At 35.8% G+C, this 16,853-nt stretch overlaps 1 protein-coding gene across 5 annotated transcripts in view; it reads left to right on the plus strand.

Moving 5' to 3' along the window:
* The window catches only part of sigmar (Tumor necrosis factor alpha-induced protein 8-like protein sigmar), a 266,488-nt gene that overhangs the window by 191,376 nt on the left and 58,259 nt on the right, over positions 1–16,853 (plus strand). For 3 of the 5 annotated variants that reach the window (XM_069838708.1, XM_069838701.1, XM_069838680.1), the window contains exon 2: positions 2,597–2,716. Coding sequence is in view for 3 of the 5 variants with exons in the window: in XM_069838680.1 (XP_069694781.1) it covers positions 2,597–2,716 (120 nt within the window). In the remaining 2 variants the exon portion in view is untranslated. Of the gene's footprint in view, positions 1–2,596; positions 2,717–15,643; positions 15,718–16,853 lie in introns of all 5 variants that reach the window. The other 2 variants (XM_069838687.1, XM_069838695.1) reach the window with 1 other exon arrangement.

A 16,853-nucleotide genomic window follows, 5' to 3' on the forward strand; every position in this document is an offset into this window, starting at 1 on the left:
GGAATATCCTAAATTAAATGAAGCACGATCACTTAAAATAACATTTAAAATAAATCTAATTTGTATTTTAAACCTAAGTTCGAACTAAAACCCACGAGTATGATATGTTCATATCTGCACAAGTACCTTTCAACATTACACTCATTTCTCTGTCAACTCACTCACTGCACTGGAACTACGACACATTTCATCCTGATTTCACTGACACTTCAAAAACATTTCACTGTTCAAATACTTTGCACTGCCACTATAAACTATAAATCTTCACTGACAGGAACACGTTTCACTTACACAACACACTTCACTGACACAACATAATTCTTCACGGATACAACACTTCAATAACAAAATATCATTTACACCCTATAATTACCGTCTATTAGTAAAGTCCTTAAGCCTATTTTTAAATACAAAAATTCGTTCCGGCACCGGGAAACGAACCCAGGACCTCTCGGCTCTGCGCGCTGAGGGCTCTCTCCAACTGAGCTGATCGTGACGTGAGGTCGACACAGGAGATGTATATAGTTGAGATGATGTGTTGAAAGTTATTTTCTTCCATAGATTGCAAATATAGGCCTACTGGAGAAACAGAGGCTTGGTTTTCCGTTCTGCAGCTGCAAACTGTGTGCAGTAGCCCACTGATTTCCATGGACTTGCTGTGACCCGTGGCACGAACATCATGAGGCTTGTGTTATGTAAATTGCATACATAATGACACTCTCAAGTAGGTACACAAATCGTGAGGTCGGGCCCTACTTTGAGGAAATTATTCAGGGAACACACAGCTCCTTTCACTTATGGATTCCTGTCGACGGCCGAGGATTGATCGCGGTTCTGCAGCCATATTGAAGCTCCGCATCTGAAGAGCGTGTGGAACACTGCACAATATTGTGCCAGGGAAAGGCGTGATTCCTTTAATATAGCTCGGATTATTAAAAAGAATCGTATATGTTATGGAACGGTTCGGAACACTACTGTACTTCTGATAATATATTTAGTTTTCAATTCGTATCGTGATGGAAGTGTATTAGTAATGACCAGAGCCCGGATTTTTATGACCTATAAATACTGACATAAAAGATTCTTAAAATTTAATGAAAATGACCTAATAATTACAAAAATTGACCTAAAAATTGAGATTTTTATTTTAATTAATAATTGTTTATATTAAACTACTGTACAAAAGTTATGAGTAAAGATTATATAATTAGTAGGCATACATACTTAATTTTTAACAATTAGAAAAGTAGAAAACAAGAACAAATAGCAGAAATACATTACTTGGCCCCTCGACTTCTATCGTCCTCACGATGACATCAGCTACGCACCGGGTCTCGACGTCGGATGTCTCGTCGATGGAAACAAAAATCTTCTTTCCGTGAATTTTCTTCGTGATTCTTGTCAGAGTGTTATCGTAGCATAATGGCACATAATTCTGTCTCAAAGTGAATTCGTCAGGGATGGAACGACCTGTATGCCGCTCCAGAAAGTCCTTGAATTTACTATTCGATAATTTCCATAAAGGAATATTAACTGAAGCAAGAACATCGGTTTAATGTTCCTAATTATGTCAGGTAAAGAATACAATGCGTGCATTTCTGCGTTGTGCAACTTTCTTCATTCTCCTGCAACTTCATCCCTCTTAGACCGAAATATTTTCCTAAGAACCTTATTCTCAAACACCCTTAATCTCTGTTCCTCTCTCACAGTGAGAGTCCAAGATTCACAACCATACAGAACAACCGGTAATGTAACTGTTTTATAAATTCTAGCCTTCAGATTTTTGAGAGCAGACTGGATGTTATGATATGCCATTACCATCTAATCTAACCTCATGTTCTCCCACAAAGTCTATTCTATATCTAGCTAGTTCTTTTGTTACTAATGTTACCCCTACGGTTCTATATGGGCTTGTAATATTCCAAGTAACAAATCTCATAAATTTATTCCTTTGCTGTAATCGTGCCAGAGAATCAGTCCCATTCCGAGGCTTATTTCGGGTTTCGTAACAAGCTTTTTTTTTTTACGATGATGGGTATTTTTATTAGAATAAGAAAAAAAAAACATAGATGAACCCCGTCCACATCTTTGGAGTAACGGTTAGCGCGTCTAGCCGCGAAATCAAGTGGCCCGGGTTCGGTTGGGGCAAGTTACCTGGTTGAAGTTTTTTCCGGGGTTTTCCCTCAACCCAATATGAGCAAATGCTGGGTACCTTCCGGTGTTGGACCCCGGATTCATTTCACTGGCATTATCACCTTCATCTCATTCAGAAGCTAAATAACCTAAGCTGTTGATAAAGCGTCGTAAAATAACCCACTAAAATAAATAAAAATAGATGAACTCTTCAAAATAATATCCATGTATTTTACGCACATCACTTTTTCGGTGATCGAAAAGGGTGAAAAGTGTGCAAAGTACGCAAGGAAATACGATATCGCTGTCTGTTCTCGGGCGGAGGAGCTCTGCATGGTCTCGAAAATGTGCCGCTGTAAACGAATCCGGATAAAACGATGGCTCTGAACGTATAATCTGCTGTTGATGGGAAGCTGAGAGCTTTCAAGACGATACGCACTGCATGGCTTGTCCTCTGTTGCAGGTTGCAGGCTCTGCAGACTCTTCGCGCTGGCGAACACAGGGATCGTCGCGTGCAGCCGCTCTGCGCTCCTCGAGGTCGAGAGCTGGCTCATCTACCACTGGCTGGCCAGGGACTGTCCCTGTAAGTCTACCTTCTGCGTTATTTTCCTTTAGGGTCGTATTCATAGACGAGACTTTGGACCAAAGTTGACTTTGGAAAGTACAAAGTCCCCATTTTCCTATTCACAGTCGACACGAAAGTAAACTTCGATTGTGACTTTACTTCGAAGTCGCCGAAAATATAGACTTTGACTGTGACTTTCGTTCGTGGATATAAGGAAAATGGCTGATATTTGGGAAATTGTTGTATTTGCCGAGAAGATTGATAACATCCAGGAAATTATTGGAGCTCCTCATGTTTCTCGGCGTATTATTAGACATGTGCAAAACTCTATTGAATTTTATTTATTTATTCATTTGTTGATGAACATAACAGGCAAAGCCCAATTACAATGTTCACGACTAACAAATTAATTGATAAAACATAAACAAGGAAAAGGAAACATACACTTATGAAAAACTGAAACATAATAGAAAAAAGGGAAAGAAAAAAAGAGAAATTGAAATAAGGTGTGAAAGTAGCTTCAAATTAACTAACAACAATATTCTGTAAAATATGATAACAAATAATTCTGTATCTAGAGAAATTCATATTGAAAATATCAACATTCGGATGAGGATGTAATTTATTGTATAACTGTAACATTTGGAAAACTGGGGAATTTTTGTGGGATTCAGTATTTGTCCTTGGTATATAAAATAAATTTCGAAATTTCGTTTTAAGCTTAGGTGCATATAATGTTATATAATAAAATAAACCAACACAGTCCAACTTATTGTTAATAATTTTATAAAGAAAGTTTAAAGATTGACAATTTCGTCGAATTTGCAAACTAGTAAAATGGAAATGTTGAAGCATTGTAGCATAACTCTCATAGGTAGGATAATCATTATAAAGTCTGTAATATAACCATTTTAGAAATTTATTTTGAATTTTTTCTAGTAACAGAATATATTTGTTAGTAACTGGGTTCCAGATAACAGCAGCATATTCTAATTTAGATCTAACAATGGAATTATACAAAATTATTATAGTTTTCATTTTGAATTTACAAGAATTTCTCATAACAAAACCTAAACTTTTATAGGACAAATTTATAATATTATTAATATGACTATAAAATGTAAAATTGCTGCTAAATAATATACCTAAATCTTTATGTTCATTTTTTGCTGGTAAAACTTTTGCCTCTATTTTATATGAAAATTTAATTGTATTTTTCAATCTAGAAAAGATCATATGTATACACTTATTTATATTAAATAACAATTTATTATTATTACTCCATATATGTAAGTTTGTAATATCTCTTTGAAGTAGCTTACAATCTGGTATAGTTTTGATTTCTTTATACAATTTAATATCATCCGCAAATAATAACATTTTAGAATGTTGTACACAATTCACAATATCATTAACAAACAATAAAAACAATAATGGACCAAGATTGGAACCTTGAGGCACACCAGAATTTACCGTAAAATGCTTAGAAGTATGTCCATGAAAGTTCACAACTTGTACTCTTCCTTTCAAGTATGATTTAATTAACGATAGCATTGAGGGGGAAAATTTATAGAGATAATGCATTCAAATCAGATACAGATTTGAAAAATTGAACCGTATTAAATAATATCCACGATTCAACATGCACTGATGAATAATACAATAATAAAAAAGAATTACCTGTTCCATTAATAATACTCTCATTTCACTTCGATATTGCTCTATGGGTATAAGGATTAATTGTTTACTGTTGATTTTGTATATTTAATTGTATTCTTTGTACGTCTTCACCAGTTCTAGTAGCATGTCTCTTTCATAATCTGTCATTGGTGGCATCTTCTTCTCTTTCACGTCTTCACAATTATTTTACATTGAAATAATTAAAAAATGCTGCAACAATCGCTTAACGTCTGCCGATGTTCAATTGTTTTACTGATTTAAGACTCAAAAGATGGCTTTCATTCTGGCAATGCCTACTCTACTTCAGCTATTCATTAATTTAATTCGTTTAGAAGGCCATGATTGTGATTGCCAACATTAAAACAAGATCGTAAAATCTCGACTTACCAAGTCAAAGTCAAATTCTCAGAAGTATAGTCTATGAACAGGACTTTTAACAAAGGTAAACTTTACTACGAAAGTTGACTTTGGGAAGTCTTCAGTCAAAGTTTCGTTTATGAATACGGCCCTTAAAGAGAAGTAGGATCTCCATGGAGACGGAATGAAGGTGTGTTCGCACGTTGTTACTTTCGCTGCGCAATAGGTCGTATCAAAAACAGAAAAAATTCTGAAATTCAAAACGGAAAGGTGTACAAAAGTTGCCTTGTAGTCTCTACTATAACCATAAGAAATAAGGTTCCTAGTTACATTTTTCACTGAGCCACAGAAGATCTGAAGATTAGCGCATAAAGTAAAATTTTTATTATTTTTTTTATTTTCATAATTCTTCGATGCATGATCAAATTGTTTAGTTTATGATAAGCTATTAAAAATGAAAACTTCAGTTTTCATATTTTGGTATTACGGACGGTTTTGTGTCTGGGTGGAATAGAAGTCATAATAAAATGAAATGATCAATTTGCCTGAAGCCTAACATATTATTGGTATTATTGTCGACACATGCCCTTAGTATCATCACTCCAGAGTATGTGATGTGTTGGAGAAATGTTTTGTTCACTACTTAAGATTTTCATGTCTCTGTATTAATGAGGAAGCTTGAAATATTTATATTTCCACTGTTGTTATATTCTAGGCTATGAAAGAATAACAATAACAAGTTAATGAGGAAAGTGTTGTAAGATGTTTTGTCGTAGAAAGAAAATGGTTTCTCTAGTACGAAAGCAAGCTCACATTGATAAAGGTAGGTAAATGTTTTAATTGGAGTATTTTCTGTAGGTATTTCTGTTTTTAGTATAAAATAGGTACTTGGGTTGGATAAAAAGTAATGGCAGCAGTTCGATATTTCTGACATGGTTTTATTCACAGGGGTACAACATTTACGTACCTTCTATATAGTCGCCCCCCTTATTTATTACCTTTTGCCAAATGTTTGGAAGGCGGCGTACACCTTCAGCGCGTCCATCTTAGTTGATGTTCCGTATTGACCGCCCTAAAGCACGGATAAGTTCATCTCTGGTATTGTACCGGGTCCCTCGCAGTGGTTCTTTCACTTTGGTGAAAAGATCGTAATCGCATGGATCATATCGGGTGAGTACGGAGGATGTTCCAGTAGTCCGCGTTTTCCGTCTGCCTTGGAGGTACAGCGTGGTGCAGTATTACCCCATCAATGTCATACGCCACAATGAACATCTCCTTCACAGCACTTTGTGTAGGGCGCACTTTCTTTGGACGAGGAGAACCGGGATGCTTCCATTCATTTGATTGGCGTTTCAAGTTTGGTTCATACGACCGAGTCCAGGTTTCGTCCATAGCGACGATTCGTCCAAGAAAGTCGTCACCTTCCCTTTGGTACCGGTGCAACAAGGCCTTCCCGGAACGCTTTAACCCATCGTGCCACTGTGCGATATGGCAACGCTGCATCGGCACATGCTTCACGCAGTCCCTGAAAACATTCTTGTGCACTACGACCTCGTGCCACTTCAATTTTGATCCAGGAACGTTGCTCTAGTTTTGTAAGGATGGTCTTAGGGCGCTCGCACTATCCCTATGAAAGTGAACGTTCTACACACTGCAGTAGATTGACAGAGTACTGTCGCCGCTGGCTGCACTAACTCATCTAACAGTCCTTGTTCATGTCCACACAGCTGGCAGCTCTCGAACGCACCATCGTCACGTGACAGCAGTGTTGCCATTACTTTTTATCCAACCTATGTATATTGGCTCGCTCTATAGATTACAGTCAAATTTAGGTAATGATTTTTGTGACTGATATTTATTTACTACATACAACTCGTTTCGTATGGATCTTTTTTATCTACTACAGTGAAATTTCTTTCCAATTTCACTTCTCATAACAGTAATTATTATACATACATGAAGGATATTGAATGCATTGAATTCCTACGAAACTTAAATTTCGTATACATAAATAATGCGATGATAATTGAGTATTGTCGTCGTTGCCAGTCGAACTAGGGACAATTTCCAGATATATTATTGAAGGAAAACGTCTGATAAAAGATCATAAAGAAAAAGAAAATCTTTGTCACATTTTATGGATAGCAATAATGACAACGACCGAGACAAAACATGTAACCCAGAAAGTGAAAGCAATCTGGAGGAATTAATATACAGGGCGTCTAGAGATAGAGTGGACCGCGGCCGCCTTGGACTGGCGAGACTTTGATTTCCAATTATTTGAAAGAATTGTTCATTCTATGCGCAGTGATTTTGCCCAATGGCTTTGCTAAGAACGTTTGTGATGGACAGGGCATGTAGCACGTATGGGCGAATCCAGAAATGCATATAGAGTGTTAGTTGGAAGACCTGAGGGGAAAAAGACCTTTGGGGAGGCTGAGACGTAAATGGGAGGATAATATTAAAATGGATTTGAGGGAGGTGGGATATGATGATAGAGACTGAATTAATCTTGCTCAGGATAGAGACCTATGGCGGGTTTATGTGAGGGCGGCAATGAACCTCCGGGTTCTCTTTAAGCCATTTGTAAGTAAGTGATGATGATAATGCTAACACATTTCTACCCTTATGAATTCAATACATATTTAAAGCTTAGCAGAAAAACTTCAGAATTTTAACACAGAAATAAAGTAGTTTACTTAAATATTAAAGAGAAAGGCATCCTTAGGTAGTATAATGAATAATGGAAAGACCTATTCTACATGAAGATTGTAAAAGATAAATTTCAGAATAGGAATACGTATACTTCAATATTGTGACCTCGCGCACAGTAATGCGTCACGTTAACTGCTGGACTAGACAAGCTGCGGGTGATGCAACCTCATCGTTTTAAAATATTATCACTTTTCAATGACTAACTTTTACGCTTATAATCGAGAAGTTGTGGAAAATGTTCTTCAGGTCCTACAACTTGATACGGGTTTAAATAAAAATATCACTCCTCCCCTGTTGAGACTAAACATTTTCCTTTAAATAGACCTCATGAAATAAGTACTTGATTTCTTTTCCTTTTCTTTAAACAACGTGACAGTCTGATGTAAAGCGATATGGTTGTCACCTCAGAGAGAAATTCGTCATTTTGTACCATATTAACTCTCTAGGATGATTCTTCCACTGTCCATATGTTTTTCATTTGAGAACGGGTGTTCCGAAATTGTTGACCGCAGGATTCAGTGTTGGACCAAGGATTCTTACTACCATAGATGATATCCTCGTGTATTATCCAGGGAAAATGAAGTTCTTAAGAACAATTTCAGGTCTGACTCAAAGACAGCACTTACATAATGAAATCAGGAAATGCTATGGAATGATGACGAAATGGAGAAATGTTGACGGAATAAAACGGAAGAACCCATGAAAACCCAACTGCGATCTTGTTCGCCACTAGTGTCACTACGGCCTGACCGGGACTCGAACCCTGACCGCCTACGTTGCAGGCTGAAGGGTGACCACTCAGCCACCGCGGGGACGAAGAAGCTTGTAAATCTGTCCTTACAGCGTGTCGCGAGACTTGAGGCCAACTACTAGTGACTGATAGGCCTAATGAAGATATGGATGTGTGCCTTTTTAAGTTTATTCTTCAAAATATTTGCAAGAAGTAGGCAGTTCTTTACAAAGCATATGATTATGTCTCGTGACGAGAATATTGTACGAAATGGAAATATAAAAAATTGGAAATTTATCCTTTGAAGAGGTAGAAAAATTCAAATACCTGGAAGCAACAGTAACAAATATAAATGATACTCGGGAGGAAATTAAACTCAGAATAAATATGGGAAATACCTGTTATTATTCGACTGAGAAGCTTTTATCATCCAGTCTGCTGTCAAAAAATCTGAAAGTTAGAATTTATAAAACAGTTATATTACCGGTTGTTCTTTATGGTTGTGAAACTTGGACTCTCACTTTGAGAGAGGAACATAGGTTAAGGGTGTTTGAGAATAAGGTGCTTAGGAAAATATTTGGGGTAAGAGGGATGAAGTTACAGCAGAATAGAAAAAGTTACACAACACAGAACTGCACGCATTGTATTCTTCACCTGACATAATTAGGAACTTTAAATCCAGACGTTTGAGATGGACAGGCCATGTAGCACGTATGGGCGAATCCAGAAATGCATATAGAGTGTTAGTTGGGAGGCCGGAGGGAAAAAGACCTTTGGGGAGGCCGAGACTTAGATGGGAGGATAATATTAAAATGGATTTGAGGAAGGTGGGATATGATGATAGAGACTGGATTAATCTTGCTCAGGATAGGGACCATGGCGGGCTTATGTGAGGGCGGCAATGAACCTCCGGGTTCCATAAAAGCCAGTAAGTAAGGTGGTTCTTTATTTGAACAATCTTTCAAACACTCTATTTTTCTATAGCCAATGAAATTATATTGTAATAATGAAACTATAATAGATAAAACTTCTTGTAGAAATAAGTACCTAGGGAGAAACATCCCCATAGCACTTTATTCGTCATAAATCTCGATTACGCACTACATATTGTAATCTCTGTTACAAGAACTGCCATTGATTTCATTCACAAGGCGATGGAAATCGGAGCCCTACTTTTTTTTCAACGCGTAAAATTCGAAACGTCTTGTAGTTTCCGAGATATATATGTACTGTAGAGTCTGTAAACATAGTCTCGTGTGTTTCAACCGAGCTGGTTTGTTTATTCAACAAGTCAAAGTAATCTCGACTATCAATCTACAGTTTTTTTCTTCCGGGGCTCCAGTCTTTGTTGACAGACAGTGTAACTTTCAGTTTCAAGAACAAAATAAATTTCTTTTCAATATTTCGGAATTTACTTTGATGTATTATGTTAAAGCAACAACACACCTTGTTCACAAATATTATCACCACCTTCTATTAGATCTATACAAGAGATAGTAAATATCAGTACCTTAAAAGCAATGTACTTTGCATACTTTCACTCGGTAATTAGTTTTGGAATAATATTCTAGAGAAATTCTACAGATAGTAACAGTATATTGCTACTACAAAAATAGTATGTGCCAAATCTAGGGAATCCTGTGGGACCATTTTCAAATAAACTAGAAATAATGTCCATGACTTGTCAGTATATCTTTTCATTAATAATCTTCCTCGTATGTAATCGTGAAAACTTTGTAACTCTTTCAACAGTTCATAGCATAAATACACGTCAAAATTGACTTTCATACTCCATCGGCAAGTCTATCGTGCTATCAAAAGGAGTGCGTTATATGGCAGTAAAAATGTTTAATAGCCTCCCTATGGGTATAAAAAAATTAAACTCAAAATATAAGATTAAATAGGGCCAAATTAAAGAACTATCTAATTTCTCACGCCTTCTATTCTGTAGGTGAATTCATGACATTCAACAACGCTGTATGAATATTTTTTGTCTTATATTAAGTATCTACATTGGCCCCTTGTGTTGTACTAGTAGACTATATTGTAAAAGTCTTCTGTATATATTTCAACTAGACTGTGACTATAATTAAGACTTTGTAGTACTTTTTTTAATTGAAGTAAACTTTATTGTACAAAAATAAATACATTATAGTTGGGAATAACAAACAGAGAAAAGAAAACATAAGAAAAAAAATAAAATAAAATAACTTTGTAGTACTATTAAGATTTTTTTGACTTGTTCCATATTCTAGCTGTGATGCGATGTACGAATACCATGGAGTGTAAATAAATACAATACAATACAGTAATCATATTTATTATCATCATCACCAATCAATATGATTACCATCACGTAGATTCCTTATTATTAGAGCGAATAATAATTTGAAGAATTTTTTTCAGAATATGGAAAAGAGAATGTCAAAATATGAAAAATATGAAATAATATATTTTATCCATGACCATAACGAAAAACATGCCTTTACTAAATACTTTCGCGTTTGTAAAGTAGGCTTTTATTCAACATTACTTTATTTCACTAGTGAGATAAAGACTTTACCTCACAGTTTGGACTTTATCTCACAGTTCATTAGTATTTTCCTAGTACCGGGTACACACGTATACTTTTCCATTTAACTATTACTCAAGAAGTTAATATATTAGTTACTAGATGTCACTACCTCTACTTCTTTATTACCATTTCTTAAATATACATACAATCAATCTCCTTCTCTTTTCTCTATCTGCTACGTCGTAATTTGTACATTACATCCATATCTAATATGCATCTTTTTAAAATTTTGTAATAATTTACCTTTTGGGATGCGAGGAGACTTGAACCTACGAAGTTGGGTTTATAGGATTTTAAAACAACATGCGTTAGCCAACTGAGCTAAACAGACTTACTTACTTACTTACAAATGGCTTTTAAGGAACCCGAAGGTTCATTGCCGCCCTCACATAAGCCCGCCATCGGTCCCTATCCTGTGCAAGATTAATCCAGTCTCTATCATCACACCCCACCTCCCTCAAATTCATTTTAATATTATCCTCCCACCTACGTCTCGGTCTTTTTTCCTCCGGTCTCCCAACTAACACTCTATATGCATTTCTGGATTCGCCCAAACGTGCTACATGCCCTGCCCATCTCAAACGTCTGGATTTTAAGTTCCTAATTATGTCAGGTGAAGAATACAATGCGTGCAGTTCTGTGTTGTGTAACTTTCTCCATTCTCCTGTAACTTTATCCCGCTTAGCCCCAAATATTTTCCTAAGCACCTTATTCTCAAACACCCTTAACCTATGTTCCTCAGAGTGAGAGTCCAAGTTTGACAACCATATAGAAGAACCGGTAATGTGACTGTTTTATAAATTCTAACTTTCAGATTTTTTGACAGCAGACTGGTTGATAAGAGGTTCTCAACCGAATAATAACACGCATTTCCCATATTTATTCTGCGTTTAATTTCCTCCCGAGTGTCATTTATATTTGTTACTGTTGTTGTTTGAATTTTTCCACATCTTCGAAGGATAAATCTCCAATTTTTATATTTCCATTTCGTACAATATTCTGGTGACGAGACATAATCATATACTTTGTCTTTTCGGGATTTACTTCCAAACCGATCGCTTTACTTGCTTCAAGTAAAATTTCCGTGTTTTCCCTAATCGTTTGTGGATTTTCTCCTAACATATTCACGTCATCCGCATAGACAAGAAGCTGATGTAACCCGTTCAATTCCAAATCCTGCCTGTTATCCTGAACTTTCCTAATGGCATATTCTAGAGCAAAGTTAAAAAGTAAAGGTGATAGTGCATCTCCCTGCTTTAGCCCGCATTGAATTGGAAAAGCATCAGATAGAAACTGACCTATACGGACTCTGCTGTATGTTTCACTGAGACACATTTTAATTAATCGAACTAGTTTCTTGGGAATACCAAATTCAATAAGAATATCATATAATACTTCCCTCATAACCGAGTCATATGCCTTTTTGAAATGTATGAATAACTGATGTACTGTACCCTTATACTCCCATTTTTTCTCCAATAGGCCTATCTGTCGAATACAAAAAATCTGATCAACAGTCGATCTATGACGCCGAAAACCGCACTGGTGATCCCCAATAATTTCATCTACGTACGGAGTTAATCTTCTCAAAAGAATAGTGGACAAAATTTTGTACGACGTCAACAAAAGTGATATTCCTCGAAAGTTACCACAGTTGGTTTTGTCCCCCTTTTTAAAAATAGGTACAATTATGGACTCCTTTCATTGTTCTGGTACAATTTTGAGCTAAACAGACACGATGATTAAGTTTTAATATTCCTCTTAAGTTTACAGAAGTAAAATGTGAAATTATTTTAATCACATTAGTCTCGTGAACACTTCTGAATAATCCCTGAAACTTCAAAAAGACGAAAATACACGTTTAAAGTGAAAAAATATATATTAAAATTATATAATTAAATATAATTTGTTATTTATGCAACGCCTTAGATACCATTCTTTACTAATCATGGCCTCCTACATCATGACCTACCTAGTACACGTATTGATTTTAAAAGCCATGCCATGGTATGTGATTACATGAGGACTTATTTTCAACATACTTTCTTTTATAAAACATAATTTTTCGTTATGGTCATGGATAAAATTACGTATGGTACTTGTGAGCGTGATCTTTATTGCACTCGTGTAATTTAAGCTCTCGGCTGACGCCTCGTGCTTGAATCTTTCCACTCGTTCAATAAAGATGCACTTACCTCACAAGTACCATAAATAACTATTTTTCTGTTGGCTTAAATTTTGATACCCGTAAGGTAAATAAATGACATTCAAGTAAAAATGTAACACTAATAATTAAAATATACTTATTTTCTACGACCATACTGAAATGAAGTTATTATGCAATGATCATCTGTATCGAAATAACATTCATTTCGATACAGATTTCTTATTTCAATAAATACCATTTGATTTCGAGATGTTAAATGTTAATACTTCCTTTCAACAGGCAATACAATCTCATGTAATTGGATATATCAACCCGATGTTTAATATTCAGTGTAGATTTTAACATAGTCCATAGTGTCGATGGTATTTCATTTCAGTTTATTCTATTTGTATCTTCTTTGTTTATATAATTATCTCGTAAATTTAAATATGCACAATTGTTTACCTCTTAGGTCATGCTCCATGTTTATTGTGTATGCGAACTTACTTTATGGAATTTAGAACTTATAAACCGAAGAACGCTATAGTGAAAATACAATACATTGCATTCTGTAAGCTTTTATTCTGAACGCTTGTTTCTTTTTATTTATCATATTCACCATTACTGGATTCCAAAGTCTCAATCCACTTCTTTTACATAGCCTATAATATTATATTCTTTTCCGCAGACTTTCATCTGATCCTTTCTGTACTATACAGTGTTGTCAACTCGATTCTTAAAAATCCGCTGTGAAGCCGTGCAGAAACCGCCAAATTGCTACATTTTCAATGTAAAATTATATTATTTTGCCGCTGTGAGTGCTAAAAATACCCGCTAAATCCCTATATCAGCAATACAAATTTCATAAATTTTACCCGCTAAACTAACGCCCAAAAACGCTAGATCTAGCGGAAAACCGCTGAATTGACAACACTGGTACTATAGCTTAATTTCCCGTCCTTTATATTGTTGCTTGTTTGAAATTTCATCATCGGGTTGTTCCGCCTATTTTGATACATAGAATTTAATACTCTTCTTACATATTTCTCGCCAAATTTCTGATATTGTCATTTTTTATTACTTATAAAACTACGTCATTCCCGAGTGTAGGTGAGGGGGTAATTTCGGATATTGGAAAAAATGCAAAATTTGAAATGATTTCTGCACGGAAACTATGGAAAACTATTAAAGCTACGTTAATGACTTATTCACAGTTGCAGAGGGGACAGATGTCGCTTCTTAGCAATATGCAAACTGGTTATAACAAGGTGAGAGGGGAGCGCGGCGAAAATGGCCGTTTTAGCGACCTTGGCGGGGCGCCGCAATATGTCAGGGCCGAGTGCGTCATTGTGATTTGAGGTACGGAAGCGAGCAGTACCTCGTTTTGTTGCTTAAGACAACGTTATAGGAGATAAAAACAACATTTACCTGCGAGTTAAATGACGAGAATCACGAAGCTTCGTTCGTGAGAGTAATACCTAGTGAATATACAGGATGGAAGTGAAAAGCCTTGCAGATTTCCAGAGCGAATAGCTCATCTTGTATGTAACAAAAAACTATAATATCATATTGGTGGAAAGTTCATAATTTTCTTTAGAAAATATTTAACAATCTCTTATTCGGTAACTGTTGCGAGCAGAATCGTGATTTTTGTCCATATCGATAAGAAAACTAATAAACTAATAAAGAATAGAATAATTTCAAGGGAAAAATTGTTCCGCGGCCGGGTATAGACCCCGGGACCTCTGGTTGAACGTACCAGCGCTCTGCCAACTGAGCTACCCGGGAACTCCACCCGACACCATCTCAACTTTTCCCTTTACATCCACACAACTCGCGTGGGCTGACGAAACGCCAAAGACCCACATCGAGTGCACACAATCTCTGTGTGACTTGGAATTGTGGTTTTCTGTTAACGTACACAGTGACGTATATATTATGCAAATCTAGTCTTTCAGGTGAAGCTCCCTGTAAAGCAGATTTGAATAATTTAAATAATAAATCTTGAAATTATTCAAATCTGCTTTACAGGGAGCTTCACCTGAAAGACTAGATTTGCATAATAAAGAATAATTTATCCCTCTGGCGTATTTCAATAACGTGCACGGTTTTCGTGTAAATTTAATTTCGAAAACCTCTAAATTCAAGCCATTGGACGAAGCCAGCAAGTGGCAACGTCTTGGCAGAGAGCAGTTCAACCTAGACACACCGAGATCGTTGACCTCTTACATCTGTATCACGAGTAGTGTGTGTTAGCGACGATGTTGCTGGACTGCTGAAACTTCAAACATAATTTTCTAATTAACCGTGCATTTAATCACAAAACGTAATATACGTTTTCTGTTCATTTAAGTGTACCCTAGCGCCCCTTTCAATCTGCAAGGTTATTTCACTTCCACCCTGTATAGTATTACTGAATCATTCCAAATGTATTTAATAATTTGGAAAATATATTTTTGTGTATGTTTTTAACGAATATTCATATGAAAATATGATAAATAAGTCGTTTATAGTGGTACAAATTCTGACCAAGATTGAGTGTTATCGATATGTGAAACTTTATGCATGTTAAATTAGTGTACATATTTATTCCGAGTTTTGATTTTTTTTTTTTTTTTTCATTTTTTAAACCCCTAATGTTTATAATTTGTAAATATTAGTTTTGCTTTCCTCCCTGCACTTTATTGTTCTGTTTTACGTGGTATTTACCCTGCCCTTTCTGTTGCTTTTACTTTTATATAGGCACTTGAAGGCTACATGCTTCTGCGCGTGACTGTGGAGGGAGTATCTGGACGTATTGGCACTAATGGTTGACGGTAAGCCCAATGCCTTTATTTTTTTTAGATTTATTTTAATTTGTAAATACTTCACATGTTCTAGTATTTTATGTTCACAACCTGTAATTATTATTTATTTATTTATTTATTTATTTATTTATTTATTTATTTATTTATTTATTTATTTATATTCCATAATGCAGTTTCATTTGTGTTCATCAAGCATGACGGATTATCAAGTTCTGAGTAGAGAGAAATGCTAAAAATGACTGCGATGGTGGCACCAGTACGTTCTATCCCTGGTCGCTCTACAGGCACAACCCACTGTAGGCACTGCAGTGAGTATGAACTTTACCACATGTGCTTGGGAGTTGCCCACAGGGAGAAGTACTCAGAATAAAACGTCACAACATCATACGTTCTATGATCGCAGATGCACTTCGATCCAAAAATCTAGACATTCACGAGGAAGTTCATTGTATTGCTGATGGTGGGAGCAACCGTAGGATCGATATCATAGCTATAAATAGGAATAAACAGACAGCCGAAATAATTGATCCTACCATCAGATTTGAAGTCTCAGCCACTCAACCATCTGAAGTGAACGAAGAGAAAAAGAAAATCTACGAGCCCACGATTCAGTACGTATCGGCGAAATACAACATAGAAAAAATCACAGTTACCGGTCTCTTCTTCGGAGCGAGAGGCACCATTCCGAAAGCCTTTGTAAAGTTGAGGGAAAAATACAAGCTGGCGAGAGATCTTCAAGATGCCATCGTCACCACCATAATAACTTTTGTCTGAAACCTGTTTATATAATTTTTCATTTTAAATTTTACTGTGAGCTATTCTGTGTCGCAGGGCAAACCCAAAATATTGGGTCAGACCAATAAATTAAATTAATAGCTATATTTCGTTATGATTGTCATTTTTTTTCATTCCATTGCGTAAGCATAATTATTCAATTATCCAAAACAATCTCTCCTAACTTTCTAAGATTATCATGGGGAATAATTATCACGAGCATTTTCATCTTGCTGATAATTCGCGAACTCGTAGCGAGAGTGAATTATCCAAGAGAACTCGCTTGATATTTGAATAAGACTATTTCGCGATGATAATAATAATAATAATAATAATAATAATAATAATAATAATCAACACGTTCAATAATT

Source organism: Periplaneta americana, chromosome 1, assembly GCF_040183065.1.
Source record: "Periplaneta americana isolate PAMFEO1 chromosome 1, P.americana_PAMFEO1_priV1, whole genome shotgun sequence".
Classification (NCBI taxonomy): domain Eukaryota; kingdom Metazoa; phylum Arthropoda; class Insecta; order Blattodea; family Blattidae; genus Periplaneta; species Periplaneta americana.